The sequence below is a fragment of the Rutidosis leptorrhynchoides genome, chromosome 2 (assembly GCF_046630445.1).
Source record: "Rutidosis leptorrhynchoides isolate AG116_Rl617_1_P2 chromosome 2, CSIRO_AGI_Rlap_v1, whole genome shotgun sequence".
NCBI classification, from domain to species: Eukaryota; Viridiplantae; Streptophyta; class Magnoliopsida; order Asterales; family Asteraceae; genus Rutidosis; species Rutidosis leptorrhynchoides.
The window spans coordinates 528,950,473-528,969,679 of record NC_092334.1 but is presented as its reverse complement, the minus strand read 5'-3'; the positions used below and the strand labels follow the sequence as shown (position 1 = coordinate 528,969,679).

The window sequence follows — 19,207 nt, the reverse complement described above, 5'->3', positions numbered from 1 at the left end:
CCATTTATTAATTACTAGTGACCCATTAATATATAAGACAATTACCCATTTAATTAGAGGGAACATGCTAGCAAAAATGTCAAGTATTATCCATAATGTTACATGGGATCCTAGCATAAGTACCTACTTTAAACAACCACTAACCAAAAAGCAACTTTGTGTCCCCCCCCTCCCCCTACCAAAATCACGGCCACAAAGGCCTCCTCCTCCCCCATTTGCCTATAAATACTAGCCTAATCCCATCCATTTAACACTTGCTCTCATTTGAATTTCACACACAGTTGCTCTCTTATTTCCTTTCTAGTCTTTCTCACTCTAGAAACTTGTAAGTTTTGCTTTTTCTTCTTCTTCTTCTCCTTTCTAATTCGTGGTCATCATCATCATTAAAGGTCTTGCTTTTTAGCTTTGATCTTGATTAGATCTTGTAGATTCAAGCATGAATCCTTCAAGAACATGGAAGATTCAAGCTTTCTAGCTTTGAATCTTCACCAACTTTGTAGATCTATATTTTTCTCACTTTAATCTTGTTATTTTGTTATAAAGATTCAAACTTGTGTTTGTAATATTCATGTATCTTAAAGATCAAAGCTTTATGCTTCAAGATCTTCAAGAACAACCAAGATGCAAGCTTTCTAGCTTGAATCTTCATATCTTGTTGTTGGATCTAAGTTTTCTAGCTTATGATCTTGTTGTTTTATTATAAAGATCAAAACTCGTGTTTATGGTCTTCATGAAACTTAAAGATCCAAGCTTTATGCTTCAAGATCTTCAAGACCAATAAAGGTTCAAGCTTTCTAGCTTTGTGACCTTATAAATTGTGTGAAAGGGATCCAAGCTCTCTAGCTTAGGGTTCCATCACTTCATTTGACTTAGATCATGTTCATACTTGTTTGATTGATGTGAAGTTTGTAACTTTGTTTGTAAATAGGACTTGTAATTGTGTTAAGACTAAGGATATGATGTAACCTTGGTTCATCATCCATCTAAGACTCTTAAATGAGTTGTGTTACCACTTGGTCTTAACATATTGTGTATTGATGGTAGAATCTTGGTCAAAAGTGATGCTAAACCATCAACGAGTTGTACACTTGAAGTTACAAGCATCAAGGATGAGAACCGTGATGAGCATCAAGCACCAAGAACCCCACCAGAGTACTTGTCCACTGATTTTCGTATCTGATCAGGCCACCTGGGCTACTGTAAAGCTGATTTTCAGTTAGTTCGGTTTGAGTAGATGATTTTCCGTTTAGGCCTCATCTTAATCCGAGTTACGGTTTAGGATCTATGGCCTTCCGAAAGTCAATACTCCTTTGTAACGTTGTGCTGATTCGGACCTACTCGCACTTAAACCGTCGCCACGGTCAAACGAAGATGAGTTAGGTTCTGAAAATTGGTCAGCGGTTAGGGGACTCAAATATGGAGCCATAGCCACTGACTATGCGCCTTTTCAATTTACGTAGAGGTCGTAGCAGCTGATCGAAGTCAACCTATTGTTTCGATCTCTATTCTTGTCGAACTTACTTAGCTTTTATGATGATGAACGATGATGATGATGACACTTAAACTTATTTTATGCACTATTAGAATTTATAAAGACAACCTACTGACCTAGTAACCCTTGATTTAGGTTGACGACCTTTCGGACCGACTTACTACTTGCGTACTTTCATTACCGACTTTACCGCTTTTATCACTATGAGTTATAGCATCCATTTTTACTTTAATTATTTTGGGACTGAGAATACATGCGCTTTTTACGTTTTACATACTAGGCACGAGTACTTAAACTTTATATGTGTGTGGGTTATACAACGGCATGAACATTCCCCTTAGCACGGTAACGTTTAGTCATTGGTTTTTGAACCGGTGAACGCGAATCTTAGATATGGATCCATAGGGTTTGACATCCCCACTCGGGCTAGTCACGCTAGCATTTAACGGGTGTTTAATACTTCGTGAACATACGCACTCGCCAAGTGTACTTTCAGGGGGTTTTAAATGTTAAGTCTAGTTACCGGGTGCCCACGGTTATACAGATACTTTTCATACTGTTTTGTTATACTGAAATCTCGTGGCCTACCTTACGTTACTGTTACAACTTAAACTATAGCTCACCAATATTTGTGTTGACTTTTAAGCGTGTATTTCTCAGGTGCCTAGAGGTTTCTTGCTTCCGCTGTTAGATTTGCTGTCTTGCTGTTAAGGACCTGCTGTATTAGTTATCCGTTGCATTACTAGAGATGTCTCATTCATGGAACTTTTCTGTTGCATTCGTAGTTTATGTTAATTTCAAACAATGGCTTTGTAACGACCTTAGGGTCAAATACTTATGTTTATGCTCCTATTCGTAGGATGCACGTTATCTTTTGTAAAACGCTATCTTTTTATGAATGGAAACTGGTTTTCAAATAGCATATAGTACTTGACCGTGTAAAGATCCTGTTGTTGATGAATCGTACACGATGGTTTTGTACGGGGCGTCACACTTTTTGTCAAAAAGAAAGATGGCACGTTAAGGATGTGTATTGATTATCGTGAACTCAACAAACTAACCATCAAGAATCGTTATCCACTCCCACGTATTGATGACCTATTTGACCAATTGCAAGGGTCAAGTATCTATTCGAAGATTGATCTTAGGTCGGGTTATCATCAACTAAGAGTCAAGGAAGCTGATGTTTCTAAGACTGCTTTTCGAACTCGTTACGGACACTATGAGTTTCTTGTCATGCCTTTTAGTTTAACCAATGCTCCTGCTGTATTCATGGATCTTATGAACCGTGTATACAAACCTTATCTTGACCAACTTGTGATCGTTTTCATCGATGATATTCTAATCTATTTCAAGAGCAAGAAAAGAGCATGATCAACACCTGCGATTGATTATAGAGCTCTTAAAGAAGCAACAACTGTATGCCCAGTTTTCCAAGTGTGAATTTTGGTTGTGAATCATACAATTTCTCGGACATGTAGTTGATAGTGAAAGAATACATGTCGATCCGGCAAAAATCACTGCTATTCAGAACTGGGAAGTGCCTAAGAGTGCGAAATATATTCGCCAATGTTTGGGACTTGCTGGTTATTACCGAAGGTTCATCAGGGACTTCTCTATTCTTGCCAAACCTCTCACCAAGCTAACTCATAAAGGGAAGAAGTTTGAGTGGTCCGAAGAATAGGAATCTGCTTTTAAGGTTCTAAAGGATAAATTGACCACATCCCCGATTTTATCACTACCTGATGGCATCGATGAATTTGTCATCTATTGTGATTCCTCGAACCAAGGTTTCGGATGTGTCTTAATGCAACATAACAAAGTTATAGCTTACACATCTAGACAACTGAAGAAACATGAGAAGAACTATACCACGCATGACCTGGAGTTAGGAGCTGTGGTATTCGCATTGAAGATGCGGAGACATTACCTCTACGGGATAAAATTCACGGTGTTTACCGATCATAAAAGTATTCAACATTCTTTGACCAGAAGCAACTGAACATGAGACAAAGGCGTTGGGTCGAGTTATTAAATGACTACGACTGCGAGCTTAAGTATCATCCTGGCAAGGCAAATGTAGTTGCCGATGCCCTTAGTAGAAAGGATCGTGTCAAACCGATTCGAGTCCGCGCTTTAAACATGGTTATTCATACTAATCTTACGTCTCAAATTCGCGAAGCACAACTTGAGGAATTGAAGGAAGAGAATGTCCAACTTGAGAGACTAAAAGGTCTCGAAAAGCAACTTGAACTCAAGGGAAACGGAACAAGGTATTTCAATAACTGAATCTGGTTCCTAATCTTTGGAAATCTTCAAGAACTAGTCTTGGATGAAGCACATAAGACTAGGTATTCTATTCACCCAGACGCTAGTAAAATGTATCACGATGTGAAAGAGTTTTATTGGTGGCCTAATCTGAAATCTGATATTGCCAATTATGTGAGCAAGTGCCTTATTTGTTTGAAAGTTAAGGCCGAGCATCAAAAGCCGTCTGGTTTACTTCAACAGCTTGATATTCCGCAGTGGAAGTGAGAATGTATCACTATGGATTTTATTACTAAATTGCCCAAGACTTCAAACGGCAATGATACTATTTGGGTCATAGTGGATCATCTTACTAAATCTGCACACTTCTTACCGATCAAAGAAACCGGCAAGATGAAGAAATTATCACAACTTTATATCAAAGAGATTGTCTCACGTCATGGAGTCCCTATCTCAATCATTTCTGAACGTGACAGTCGATTCATTTCTAGATTTTGGAAAACTTTACAATCTGCATTTAGAACTCAACTCGGCATGAGTACTGCTTATCATCTGTAAATCGATGGTCAAAGTGAACGAACCATTCAAATGTTGGAAGATATGCTTCATGCTTGTGTTATTGATTTCGGCAAAGGTTGGGATAGACACTTGCCTTTAGCTGAATTTTTTTTACAACAACAGTTATCACTCAAGTATTAAGGTTGCACCTTTTGAGGCCTTATACATACGAAAATATAGATCCCCAATGTGCTGGGATGAACTAGAGGACAGACAGTTAACTGGTCCTGAAATCATATACGAAACTACTGAAAAGATCGTTCAGATTAAGAAACGATTAAAAACTGCCCACAGCCGACAGAAGAGCTATGCTGATAATCGTCGGAAAGATTTAGAATTCCAAGTTGGTGATAAAGTCATGTTGAAAGTATCCCCTTGTTGTTGGACCTTTCAAGATTATTGAAAGAATTGGTCTCGTGGCTTATTGATTAGAACTACCCGCTGAGCTTAGTAATGTATACGACGTATTTCACGTCTCAAATCTGAAAAAGTGTCTTGCTGATGACACACTCGTTATTCCTTTGGATGACATTCGCATTGACGATAAAATGCATTTCATAGAAGAACCAATGGAGGTCGTGGACCAAACTGAAAAACGCTTGAAACAGAGCACTATTCCTATTGTTAAAATTCGTTGGAATTCATGAAGAGGCCCCGAGTATACCTGGGAATGTGAAGACCAGATGAAGCGGAAATATCCCCATCTCTTCTCAACCGCAGATGCATCTGAGAAGTCTACCTAAAACTTCGGGACAAAGTTTTCATTAACGGGGAGGTACTATAACAACCCTCATCTTTCCATATCTACTTTTACTATTTTGCCATTAGGGTTGTGTGCTCGTAAACTTTATTTGACAAAACGTCGACCTAATAGTAAACTTTTAGTCGACACTCTCTGTTAATTAAAGTTTATGCATTTTGTGTTATTGTAAATATCGGAACTATAAGTAATAATTAAAATGTGACATTTCTCTAAACTATTAAACAATTGGGGAACAATTAAAATTAAAAAAAATTATGGAGTTAATTAAATAATATTTATGATAATTATCTAATAAAAAATATATATAAATATAAATATAAGCCGAAAAATATATATATTAATAAAAAAACGGCTAGGAGTTTAATAAAAAAATAATAATAAATAATTAAAAAATAAATAAAAATAATAATGATAAGTATTGAAATAAGGGGATAAAGACTACTAATCCTAATTTAATCCCAATCCTAATCCTTTTCTAGACTAATCCATGAGGAATTGTAATTAGTTTCAAACTCTAAATCCTACACTATAAAATAAGGTCCTAGCTCCTAGATTTCTCATTCACAACTTGTTCTCAAAAACATACCAAAAACTTCCCCTTGTGCTCTCTAGTTTTCGGCTCCCATCACCACCATACACCCCATTCGGCCAGCTTCCTAAACCGCCACCACCACCTCCAACTTTGATGTGTTTTTGAAGCCTTTCACCACCCTCCACTGCTGCATTTTTGCAGTCCCCAGGACTGCCCCAAACCGCAACACTCTGCTGCTGTATTGGACCCCCAAAACAGTCCCCTTTATCTGCCACTCTTCTGCAGCTTAGCTGCTGTTCTTGCGCCCTTAAAACAGCCCAAAAACCCGTCCATAAAACCACCCTGCTGCTGCATTTTTTTTAGAGGCCGCTGTCCGCTGTAAAACCACACCCAAACCGCCACCTTTTGTCGCATTTATTCACTGTTTTTGCTGCGTTTTCTCTGCTGTTTCTGCTGAGATTCCGCGTGTCCAACCAGGCCCAAGACCCGCTCATTTTGGCTGCTGCTTACTGCTGCTGCTGTTCGGGTTTTTGTCACCATCAAAGACCACCTTTTTCTTGCTTAAAACCACTCTTGAGGTATCCCATAAACCTATAGTTTAATAATACCTTTCATGTATTCAAATTTTTTTAAGGTATATGCATATGATAATAATTATACAAGAATGAAGTTCATGAATGTTAATATAAGTTATACATGAATATAATTAACTTGAAGAAGATTAAAGAATATAATGGTGAATACATGAATATGATAATAGGAATGTGATCAATGAATTGGTTAAAAGTATGATATTTGAATGTGATTATGATCATGATTAATACTAATAAGTTATGAATATATTTATAATAAAATTATCGATGTTAAAAGATAATGGTTATGATTGCGTAAAAAAATATAGATGTATTGCATGCATGCATGCAAATCGTGTGCATGTATGTGTATGTGTATATGAATTTAAAAAAAAAAAAAATAGGTAAAGAAGATTACATGTGGTTAGTAAAAGTAAATAAGAATTATAATTAATATGATTAAGAACGCTTGGTTAATCTAGTAAACAAGGTATGATGATAAAAGATTTTGTTAATGAAATTATAATACAATATAATAGGATAAATAAATAAAAAAAGAAAGATAAAGCTTACCTAGATTATTATAATTATTAAGTATGGTTAAGAGGATAATGATAAGTTTGAAAATACATAGGTTACTAGTTAAGATAAGATAAAAGTTGAAACATAACTAGTTACACAACACATGATAATATAAGATTATAAGGTTAAAAGGTTTAATTAAAGTGATAATATATAATACTATTATAACATATAAACCTATCTTATATTGTAACACATTAATTGAACTAAGTTATACTATCACACAAATAATAAACTATTAAGTATGATAATAATATATTAACCTATCGTATTTATATACCTATAACAAGAAGGTTATAATTAAAAGATAATGTACAATATATACGAACTTCACCGCTACTTACGATCGTAAGAGGACGATGTCTAGGTTGCCATTTATGGGACAAGCTTGTGGATCTCGAATGCCATGACTTAGATTCTGGTCAAGAGTCCTGAGCCCCCGGTTACATCTGGTCATCCCTGACTTACTTGATAGACGAATTTTGGGCAAGATTGTACAACGTCTTTGTGAAGAATTATAACCCGAACTTCTTAAACTAGAAGCTTACTATAAGTGGAAGCTTTTCATAAATAGTAGGTTTTCGAAACTAGAAACTTTCGAGAAATAGGAACTTTTCTCGAGAACCGTCACTGTCAATATAGTTGCTATATTAATAAACATACTTTATGTCTGTTAGACATTAACTAACTAAACGTTATATCTCTAGGTTGAGATCTTCGATTACATACTTCGTTCATTCTTCTTGCGTGGAATAACTTACTTGCGACTAAGGTGAACTTCATAGCCCCACTTTTTAACTTTCTTTATTTACTTATTTTAAACTTTGGGGTGAGACACATGCTGGCTTTTAAAACTGTTTTACGCTTAGATAAAAGTACTCGAAACTGTTTAACTGTGCTGCCATGCTATGTTTCATGCTAAATCCCTACCATGATATCGTTAATTGCTTTGTAACGCAAGCTTAGTTAATGTGAGTAGGCCTATTGAGAGTGACGTCTCTATCTAGTTGACCGTTGGTCAATGGATACATATTAATGATTCAACGACACGAACATGATGTGTTTTAGGGTAACTTATGTTTAGTCTCGATATCATGACTTCGACACTTACTTTGGAACGATGTTGCTACATCAAACTTGATAACTAAATCTTGTGGTCTAAAAAATTGGTTATTATTGATAAACCTATGTTGTTCACTCAACCATTTTTGGTTGACACTTTAAGCATGTTTTGTCTCAGGTGATAACTGCTAAAAGATTACTTGCTACTTGGACTATGCTGCTATGGAGTCCCCATTTTATATTTATGTTATTGCATTAGAACAATTACATTTACATCTTGGCTTCCTTTTGTATTGACAATTTAGTTCCGCTGCTATAATACTTTGAATTTTAATAAAAACGTCTCATTTAGAGTCGTTCTCGCTTTACACTTGTGTTTTGGTATTGGTTAGTCACATATGACCCCCGATTCCATTTAGAGGGTGTGACAGGAAAGGTGCGCTCCGCACACACGTTTGTGGGCGCAGCGCACTACAATTAGAAACTATGGCAGGTCAATTCCCTTTATTGGTGCGTGCGGCGCAAATACAGTGTGCGCCGCGCACTAAAACAAAAACTTTATAAAAATCAAGTCGAGGGCGTTTCAGTATAAAGATGGATTGAGCACGCAAAGGAACAATGCGCTTGATAAGTTCATTGAGTGTGTCAGTATTTAATCAGATCTTTCAATTATGGAGATGTTTGATGAATCCACTACAAGCATGACGGACTCGAGAGATGCAAGACATTTGGAGAATGTTAAGAAATTGGTTCGTCGCAAATTGAAAGGAGATTTGAACATTGATGACAACAAGGAGGATGACGATTCATTTATGTCTTTTAATTTATGCCTTAATGTCTTTTACTCTTTTAGTTTGTGTATGTAACTTTGTGTGTTTTCTTATGAACTATAATAATGGACTTTTTATTTTATTTTTGTTTTTTTATTAAGTATGTTTTTTATTATGTTAAAAAAGTATGTTGACAAAAATAATAAAAAAAAGTATTACTTACACACAAGCAAGGAAACTAAAATGTCACATCATCACCACAACTTCAACTCACATCACCATAACACAATCTTTTTAATTTTACACATTGTCACGTCATAAAAAAAAAAGTGCAAAAACGAATTCACACCCCCAGTCTACACCACCTTCTATAACGAATAGTTGATAATGAGTTCCATATTTTAATTTGATGCAAAAAGATATAGATATATTAGATATAATATAGATATAGATATTATATTGACACAAAACATAAATTATGTTCTTATCTTTTTACACGATCAAACATCATGGGTGCTATCTTTTTTACCCTCCAACTATCATACATATATAACACGTTAATAAACAAAATAATTGATCATGAGCATCATCAATCATCATATCTCGAAATATCTATTCAGACGGGGAGATTCTCAATGGGTGTTGGAGAATGTTTGGAACTATCTGAAGCCGTTAATTGAAGGCGAGCAATCGGAATAGCTTGATTTTGTAATTCTTCTTCATTGTGTTCTTCCTCGTCGTCAGAATCGGCTGTGGTTACATTAACACACGAACAACTATCAAGAGATGCAAAGAATGCAGATGCGATATTGTTGCCTACACGACTTGCTAGACCGGGCTTTTCGTTAGAATCGGTGGTTGAATTCTCCTTCATCGTTTTTCGGATTACTCCGATCTTATTCGATTGGAGATAATCGATGGATTCGAACTTTATTTTTTTTACTTTTCCAAAAAAATGGTTATGGTTTTGGAGGGAACGAAATATATTGTCATTGGTGGTTTATGTAAATATCGATTAATAGCCGATGAGAAGTTTTTTGTAAGGACATAAATTGTGTTACTTTGCATGACCTAAAAACAATTCGAAAAAATATTTAAAATCGTAACATGTACGTCTTTCATCCATTATTTATCTTTTATTATATTAGATCACTCATATTTATTACGTTTTTTCTCTACATCACTTACTGTTACATTAACTTTTTCTCCCCATTTTTTTACCATCACATACCTGATACCACACCCAACTATAACAGATTTTCTTCCCATAACATACTCCATCAAAATTAATTAAATAAACTAGTTTACAAGTGGTTAAATTATGAGTACAAATAAATATAACACAAAGTACGAGAGAGACTTGTAAGACTATTTGTAACGGGCTTAAGTAACGCCAGTTACTTGCCCATGTGGACCAAGAAATGCCAAAATATGCAATAATGGGGCGGCTCTTTGTCGTGTCTCTTTGGCGTTTGGGTTAAAGTAACGGGACAAGAAACACCATGTTACTTGTTTTTTTTATTTTTTTATTAATTTGAAATTATTATTTTTATCCCTTTTTAATACTTAACCCAATTATATTTTTACATATCATCACAGTACTCCTAACCAACACCAAAAAGCAACACCACCACTACTCCACTCAAAAAAATAACACGTCCTACTTATCAAAAAAGTACAAAAAGGCAATTGACAGCACAAGTAAACGATTTTCTCCCAACAGCTAACTTTGATGTATTATTCTTTTGCATAATTTTTTAGTTAAAGCTAGCCATAAAAACTATATTTAAAAATAACTTTATTAGAAAAAGACTATATACTCTATTTTAAAAAATAATTCAAAATCTTTCTATATAAATTTTGACGGAGGGAGTGTGTATATCGCAAAATGTATGAATAGACCCCAATTTAATTAGTTAGATTAAAATATTAAATATGGAGCATTTCAACCTCCACTCAAATCTTTTCTAGGGTTTTAAATATATCAATCCACTCAATTCACTTCACTGTCCGTACACTCCCAAAACCTCAATTACATACATACAATCTGTGTATATGCCATAAACCTTGACTTCATTTGATCGATTGTAAATCAGAATGATGGATCGATCAAGATCAAAACGATACTATTACGATCAGGATTACGATCACATGGAAACCCTAAACCCTAGAGTAAGACCACGTTATAATAACAACAATAATAATAATTACAACGGCGGCGGTGGTGGTCATCATTACGGTCCGCATAACAACCACCACCAGCGCCGGAACATGGGCGGCGCCGGCGCCGGTGGCCGGAAACCACAGGATCCGTCATCACTTATGGTTACTACTAGCTATAGGATCTTATGTAATGATACAAAAGCTGGAAGTGTAATTGGGAAATCAGGTTGTATAATTAAAGCTATTAGACAACATACTGGTGCTTGGATTAATGTTCATGAATTAGTACCTGGTGACGAGGAGCGAATTATCGAGATTTCGGATACTCGAAGACGAGATCCGGACGGTAGGATGCCTAATTTTAGTCCTGCACAGGAAGCATTGCTTTTGATAAATGAGAGGATATTGGAGAGTGATGGTGGTGGGATTGGGGGTGGTGGTTATGGTGGATATGGTGGTGGTGAAGATGATGAAGATATGTATGGTGTAAGAGGGGGTTTAAATGGTGCTAATAGATTGGTGTCTAGGATTGTGGTTTCTAGGATGCATGTAGGGTGTTTACTTGGAAAAGGTGGGAGGATTATTGAACAAATGAGGATGGAAACTAAAACTCTTATTAGGGTTTTGCCCAGAGATCATACTATTCCTCGGTGTGTCGATATGTCTGAGGAAATTGTTCAGGTTAAAAAAGACTTTAACTCGTATACAACTTGAATTATTGAACTTAATTGTGATGTTGCCTTGTTTGATGAATTGTATTTTCCTGATCATGATCAATGGATTGCTGGATACTTATGTTATGTTATAAGATGGATGTACATCCTTAAGATATTTTGGGAGTTTTGATTTACTCAATTTGCTTTGATTTATGGCTAGTACAGACCCATATAGACAGTAGTACGGACCCATATAGACAGTCTGATTGAGTGATTTTGACATGTGAGTGGTGCCATTGTTAGTAAGCATGGTTTAGCACAAGTTAGAGACTTTGAGTAAAATAGTATGGCCTTTAACAAGCATTTTAACTAAAATGTTTAAAGTATCGTTCTCATTGTAATTTGAACCCTCGGTTTCCATCTATTCTTCACATTAAATGAAAGTACGATGTGAACCACTTTGTGTGGTTAATACTATGTAACTGAAGAAACTTGGGTGCTCTTGTTGGTTAGCATATATGTTAGGTAAGTTGTGTATCTATGTGTAAAATTTGAGGTGTTTGGTGCACTAAAACAATCTGAAGAACACATTGTATTTCGCGTATATGAGAATTAATGTTCTTACGTTTTGTAATCGGATTCTGAGATATTAAAATTTTACGGAGTAATGGGAACAATAAATTTTGGTTTTTTATAATTTATCGTGTTTCTGTTACACTTATTTAGTGTAAATTCAATCATAATATGACAAATATATTATCTTTTATTACAGGTTGTTGGTGATATGGTTTCAGTGAAGAATGCAATAGAGATTATTTCCTCACGATTGAGGGAGAGTCAGCATCGGGATCGTAACCATTTTCATGGACGATTACAATCACCTGATCGGTTCTTTTCTCCTGAAGAGGATTTTATGCATCACCCAAATAACATAACTCGTCGACCATCAATGGATGGGCCTAATTATGGGTCAAGAGTATCTGGTGGTTTAAACAATTCCAGGAGCTTTAATAATGGCCCACGTCCATCTGGTTTTGTTAATGATACTGGTGCTAGTCCTATGTCTGAGAATGCGCAGTCCCAAAATGCAGAAGATCTTGTTTTTCGGATACTATGTCCAAACAATAAGGTTGATAGCATTACTGGGCAATCAGATGGATTTATGGATTTGCTCCAAAATGAAATTGGTGTAAACGTCAAGGTTTCTGATCTCGTGGCTGGATCAGATGAGCAGATCGTCATCATCTCTTCAGAAGAGGTATTTGTTGTCTCTATATTCGTCTAAATGAAAAGTGACCTAAATAACCTGACCATTTTGAAGGATTTTATGTTTTTGTTGGTGGGAAATTGGGCAGGTTGCAGGGGTTGGATTATGTGTCAAAACAGGTTGTAATGGGTTTATCCAAAAATCTTTTTCCAAATTTTGCAATATATTTTTTAGTAATAATTGGTGTGTAATATATGATTACAATAATTAGAATATTTCAATAGTATTGTAGTTTGAATACACTTATTTAAGAGATTGTTATATGCATTAAAATATCTTTTGGCCCGTTTGTGTAACCATATAACTTGTTCCTTTTAGTCTAGTATGTTATCTTTACTCATTTGACTCGTTAGTAATAAATCATAAGTAAGTGTGTTGAAACCGACACATCTAATGTTTACCATAAAATTCACACATATTTATCTATTCATCTCATACGTCTTGTTTGAGCTTGTTTCCTTTGAACAGCTTACAGTGCACTTCTGATTATAATAGATTTACTGCTGTTTATATTTTTCTCTAGTATCTAAAAATGCCAACTTTAATGTTAGGGTCCTGATGATGAGCTGTTCCCTGCTCAAGAAGCTTTATTGCATGTACAGACACGAATTCTGGATCTTGTTCCAGAGAAAGATAATATTATTACTACTCGTCTTCTTCTCACTGTTGGTGAAATTGGATGTTTAGATGGAAGAGACGGTTTTTTATCCGAGACCAAAAAAACGACCGGTGCAGACATTCAGATTCTGCCCAGGGAAAATCTCCCTCAATTTGTATCAGTTAATGATGAACTTGTACAGGTTTGTCATTTATCTATACTTCTTGGTTTCAATGTAATTACTTTAACATGCTCTTTTGACCCGTTTTTTGGAACCACTTATCCAAAATCTGCAACTCAAGTCAATCAGATCCATAAAATTTCCAGCGGAACTAATTAATGAAAAGACATAAATTTTCCTATTTTCTCTTCCTCTTAACATACCAGGATAGACTTTTATTTCCATTTCACAAAATACCAAATTCGTTGGTCATTTTTTCAATTTACTGCTCAAGTAATCAGAGTTTGCTGAACACTACCTGACAATTACAATTCCTAACATGAGAAACGTTATCTTCTACAACCCCTTTTCACCAAACACGCATATAGTAATTGATCTACTCATATCAGTGGAAGGAACAAATAACATTCGTTAGGTCTGTCTTCAGAGGCGAAGCCAGGAATTATGATTGAGGGGGGCATAAACTTATTATGTAATAGAAACACAAATCTCATATCGAAACGGCATACAAATGTTTTATAACGTTGAAATAAAATAAAAAGACATGAACTTACACAAAACTTGCATTGTGAAATATACAACTTATCGATTAAAATTACAATTTATAAAGTTCTTAAAGATAAAAATTCACTACCTACTTATATATATAATATGTATTTAACCTTAAATGTATATTGTAGTTACTTACAAATTATATAAACAGAATATAAATATATATTCGATCTGCAATATAAATTAGTATTTGAAGCTTAAAGTTGTTATTTTTTAACATATTCAGTATTTATATGTAAGATATCCATAACATAACATGATCACATGCTATATTCAAAATACGAGTAACATTCAATGATACGATTGCTAATTGATAGGGTTAAAAGTATAAGTACAGGGACTATAAATAAAAAATGATAAAAACTAATCTTCCTCCCCAAATATTACTCCAAATCTGCATCAAGTCTTACCAACTTCAAATCAGAGTATCCACAGTTTAAAATTTCTATCAACACTCAATGAAATTTCAAATATACTAGCTCTCCTCTACAACAAGTCTCCAACTTCAATTTTATGAATCTGTAACTCGATTTTTTTTTTTCATTAAAGCACAATAAATAAGCATATACACTACCATGGTTGGGGGAGGCAAGACACCCACAAGCCCCCCTACTAGCTCCGCCCCTGTCTGTCTTTATTAGATGAGCTACGTTCTTACTTATTAACAAACATCATAAATTAAATTTCTTCTAAAAGAAGTTAACGGGGTATCATATCAATGCTTGATGGACTTCTTTATGATTATCTGTTCAGATCGTTGGAGAGATAAAGGCTGCTAGAGAAGCACTTGTGGAGGTGACATTAAGACTACGCAGTTATATGTTTCAAGGGTTTTTTCAAAAGGATACTCAACCCGCCCCTTTTCATGCACCGAGCCCTGTGGGAAGTGCTTCAAATATGGAGGCAGCTTCTAGCAACAATGTATCTGCACGGGAAACGTATACAGGAAATGATACTACTGTTGCGTCCAATCAGAGCGTACAAACCACACCGCCCGTACTTCCAGCAAAGGTAAGCCACTCTTAATTCAGGTTATGTTTCTTAATTAATTGGTCAATTTTTGCAAAGTTAAAAGGAGTAGGTTGAATGCATCAACGGTTCAAATGTGCCACCATTCTTTTAAAGTGTGTATATCTGATATCTGATGCACCTTATATCATTTATTCAATCATATTGGACACATATACTTTTATTATGAATAATATATGTATGTATATGTATTTTGATCATTTGTGGTATGTTTTATATAACATTGGGTCTAATTTTTGTAAAGTAGTTACACTTGAAAAGGAACAGGTTGAATGTGCTTGCATTTCTCTTAAGTGTATATTTAATGCACCTTTAATGATTTATTCAATCATATTGGACGCATTGTTCTTTTATTCTAAAATAATGAAAGTTTTCAGACTGAAAGTGTTTTAACCCATTGAAGAAGTTATTGGTCTTGACCAAAACCCATATTAATCCACCCTTTTTTTCCACCTTTATCTATAGACTTATATAGTGTATAGTGTATTTTTGTCTCTCATCCACATAATTAGAGCACAAAGTGCAATTTCTTTTATTTGTTTCACAAAAGGCTTCAACTTGCCTCATGATGCATGTCATTGTTCTGTAGAGTGTTGGGGGATTGAACAACGAAACTTTAAATCAAACTGAAAATGGAAGTCGTGAAGATGCACCAAGTACAGTGAACAGGTAACGGTCCTGCTTTATTTACTAATTCGCTAATTCTGTAATTACACACCGATCATATACCATTTTCCTTTCTTCTTTTAGGAGACCTGTGCAACTTGTAACAAGGAGTATACTGGAAGTTGTCATACCAGATTATGCTGTTCCTAAGCTCATTACAAAGTCTAGAAATAAGCTTGCTCAGATTAGCCAAGTAAGCTTACCTACAACTTTCAAAATTTTCCAGTTTGTTAGACTAGAGGTGGTATATTTGATTCATTTACCTATTAATGGTTCGATTTGGGTTGTGTTTAACTTATAAGGGTCAACAGTAAATAGAAAATGTCCAATTCTGTGGGATGTTCTCTGAAGTGCATTATTATTTATTACTATTGCATAAAGCCTCCTATATCTTTATTAAGGAAATAAGTAATTATGTAATCCGGGTGTGTGAGATCCATTAAAAAAGAATATAATTTGTAATCGTATTTGACACACTGACTTTATAAAAGAAAATAAAAAGATTTATGTCGACTGCTTCGGGTCAGCCCAACCTACCTACTCCACAAATTATCCTGATCTGACCTGCCTACTTTGGCACCTCTAAGTTTATCTATCAATGTATTTTCTGTTGTTAATTGTTAATAGCATGTATTATAACTTGTATGTTAATTGTTAATTATATTTCAATTAAGCTTTCGGGAGCCAATGTTAAGCTGGTTGATACAAGCAGTGAAGCAACAGAGCATATCATCCAAATATCTGGTACCCAGGAGCAAGCAGAAAGAGCCCAGAGCTTGCTTCAAGGATTTATTTTGAGCAGTATGTAGTGCTATTTCTATCTCATTATGCATGTGTGTGTGCGTGTGTGCGTGTGTTAGCTTGTAATATCAGGCCCCGTTTGGCTCACATAATCCAATGGGATTCCGTGAGCCAAACGGGGCCTCAGTAATCAGGGGTTAATTGGCTGGGACCTAGTAGGGATTATCTGTCAAATCGGGGATTAACTGGATTGGGCTTTTTATACATTTAAATATTAATTTTCAGAATTATTAGTGTAAATCTCAAAGAAAACCATTACGTAAACAAACATAAACTTTAACACAACTGTCTAGAAACATAATCATAATCGTTCATTTGTTCAAAAACTCCAAAAATCTAACTTGAATTCATATTAAAATGTTGACCAACTTTGACCGACTAATCCAACTATGACCAACTAAATTCAATTTTGAACCAATAACGACGTTGACCGGTTAATTAAACGGATTTTGTAAAATCTAATCGATATGCTATACTTGACCTGTTAGACTTCCCACTATGCGACGTGAATGTTGAATCTAATGCCCAAGAAATCTAGCTGGCATTTTTTCAATGGGAATGATGGGAGTTACGTAAATTGGGCGTTAGTCACAAAAGAAACGTGCAAACAACACTTTTGGCACCCAATCAAAATATAACACATCATTTATATATTATTAATTTATTTTTTTACATCCAACTACCAATTACGTTTTGCCATATTACCCAAAATCTTCTGATAATATTTGACACTCCCAATAACAACTCATTAAAAATTGTCACAGCCAAATACCCTCAAACCTCCGAAAACTCTCGAATTTACCTCCACGACTTAGTGACTGTAGCAGGTGGTCTTAGGGATTTTACATAAACAAAAATTAACCCATTTACATGTAGTGAGTTGAACCGTCACCTACAATAGGGTATTATTACACCTTTGTGCGTCAAATATATATTGGCCAAACACGTGAATGCAAAAACACATCATAGCCATTTGTGGTTGTGTATTAGATCTTTGTTATGAACCACAGTTTTGACCATCACTCGTTGTTTAAACTTGCAGCCCAAGAAGATGCATAAAGCATCGAGAAGTGTTTGTACCTGTATGTGAAGTTCCAACATGTAGTCCGAAACAAGGAGGGATAAAACTATTCACATGAAGGTACTCATATCCCTTGTACATGAGTTAGTGTTGTAGAATTAAGATACAGAATGAGCACCATAGTTGTAATTTGCAGTTATATGGTGTTGGGTGTTTTAATATGTCGTGTTTGTGCAACAAAGTTACGTTTGATGCATTAAGTAACTTGAGTTGAAATTCAAGTTTTACCCAAGAAACAGAAGTAATGATTTCTTGGACATGTTTTTACTCCTCACAGTTTGTTGATGTTTTACTTGGTGTTCTCTCAAGGTTCTAAAAGTTTTTTTTTCATGAGTATCTAATTGAGTTTATTTCATAACCTAACAACTGTTTTTTTATGCTAATTATCAAAACTTAGTCTAAAGTAGTCGATGTTTGTATGATTGTGCCGAAAGGCAATTCAACTTAAAACGAACACTAATTTTTCCTTAAGACAAGTAATGAAGCTTGCTCACTAAATCGTTGGCGAGGATCATGAACCATATGTTTGGTAATGTTTGTTTATTTAAAATTGCCTTTCACTATGTATGATTTTAACTTTTATAAACAGCAAATTACATATATTAATTGTACGTGATAAAAGTAAACGCTGTTAATCATACTAAATCTGGAATGCGGATAAAATACGAGTGCAAATTGCAATCACGTTAACGGTGAGCGGTTTTAGTCTTCTTGCACTCTCCGAATAACTATGATTACCGGATCCAAAGATGAACTGCGAATTCAGTCAAGATCAAACTTGGTCAATCACTTTAGAGATAAAATCCTCTGCAGAGAGAAAGTTCTATTATGACAAAATGATGTACTCTGTCTATTAATGAAGTCCAGGTGGTCTATTTATCGGCAAAAAAAAGTCAGGTTCTCTTCAAAGAAGGACACACGTTGTATTTTGATTGGTGAGTCAACCATTATTCATCGGAATTTTGACCAGTCAACCCTTATTTTTTGGAACGCGACTTTCATCCCCCATCGCTATCCGCTCTTTATGACGTATGTCCGTTGAAGCTTATACTTGTATGGTTTTTTATGCTTTTGTTCACGTTTATGGTGTGTTGGAGCTAATCGATTCATTGTGTCCCACATCGGAAAATGAAAGAAACAAATGTACCTATATGAGCTTATGGGAACCTCCCTCTATCACCAATTGGTTTTAGAGAAATGTGGAACTCTTGAGCTTATATGTTGTACATGTTGGTGGACGCTAAATCGATCCTACAAATGGTATCAGAGCCTGGTTAAAGCCCAGATGTGTGAACGGTGCAGAATGGTAGCGGATGTTCAAAACTGAGATGACTATGGACGTGACCAAGGAGGAGGTCGGGTGTCCGGGAAGAGTCGAGATGGTATTGAACGAGTCCGTGGAAGTAGCGTGGAATGAATCGATTAAAGGGTGATTGTTGGAGCTAATCGATTCATTGTGTCCCACATCGGAAAATGAAAGAAACAAATGTACCTATATGAGCTTATGGGAACCTCCCTCTATCACAATGTATACAATGATGTGTCTTCTCCTTTTGACACAAATCTTTTAATGGTGACCAAAATTTGATCCTTTAGTGTAGCCATTCTTGAGAT

The 19,207-nt window shown here is 35.3% G+C and overlaps 1 protein-coding gene across 1 annotated transcript; it reads left to right on the top strand.

Moving 5' to 3' along the window:
* The first annotated feature begins 10,526 nt into the window (after window positions 1-10,526).
* LOC139892945 (RNA-binding KH domain-containing protein RCF3-like) lies at window positions 10,527-17,909 on the top strand. The gene is made up of 8 exons (XM_071876076.1): window positions 10,527-11,443; window positions 12,191-12,676; window positions 13,237-13,485; window positions 14,770-15,027; window positions 15,635-15,714; window positions 15,796-15,904; window positions 16,386-16,512; window positions 17,555-17,909. The coding sequence occupies exons 1-8, from the start codon at window positions 10,697-10,699 to the stop codon at window positions 17,569-17,571; spliced, it is 2,073 nt and encodes a 690-aa protein (XP_071732177.1). The 5' UTR covers window positions 10,527-10,696; the 3' UTR covers window positions 17,572-17,909.
* The last annotated feature ends 1,298 nt before the right edge of the window (window positions 17,910-19,207 follow it).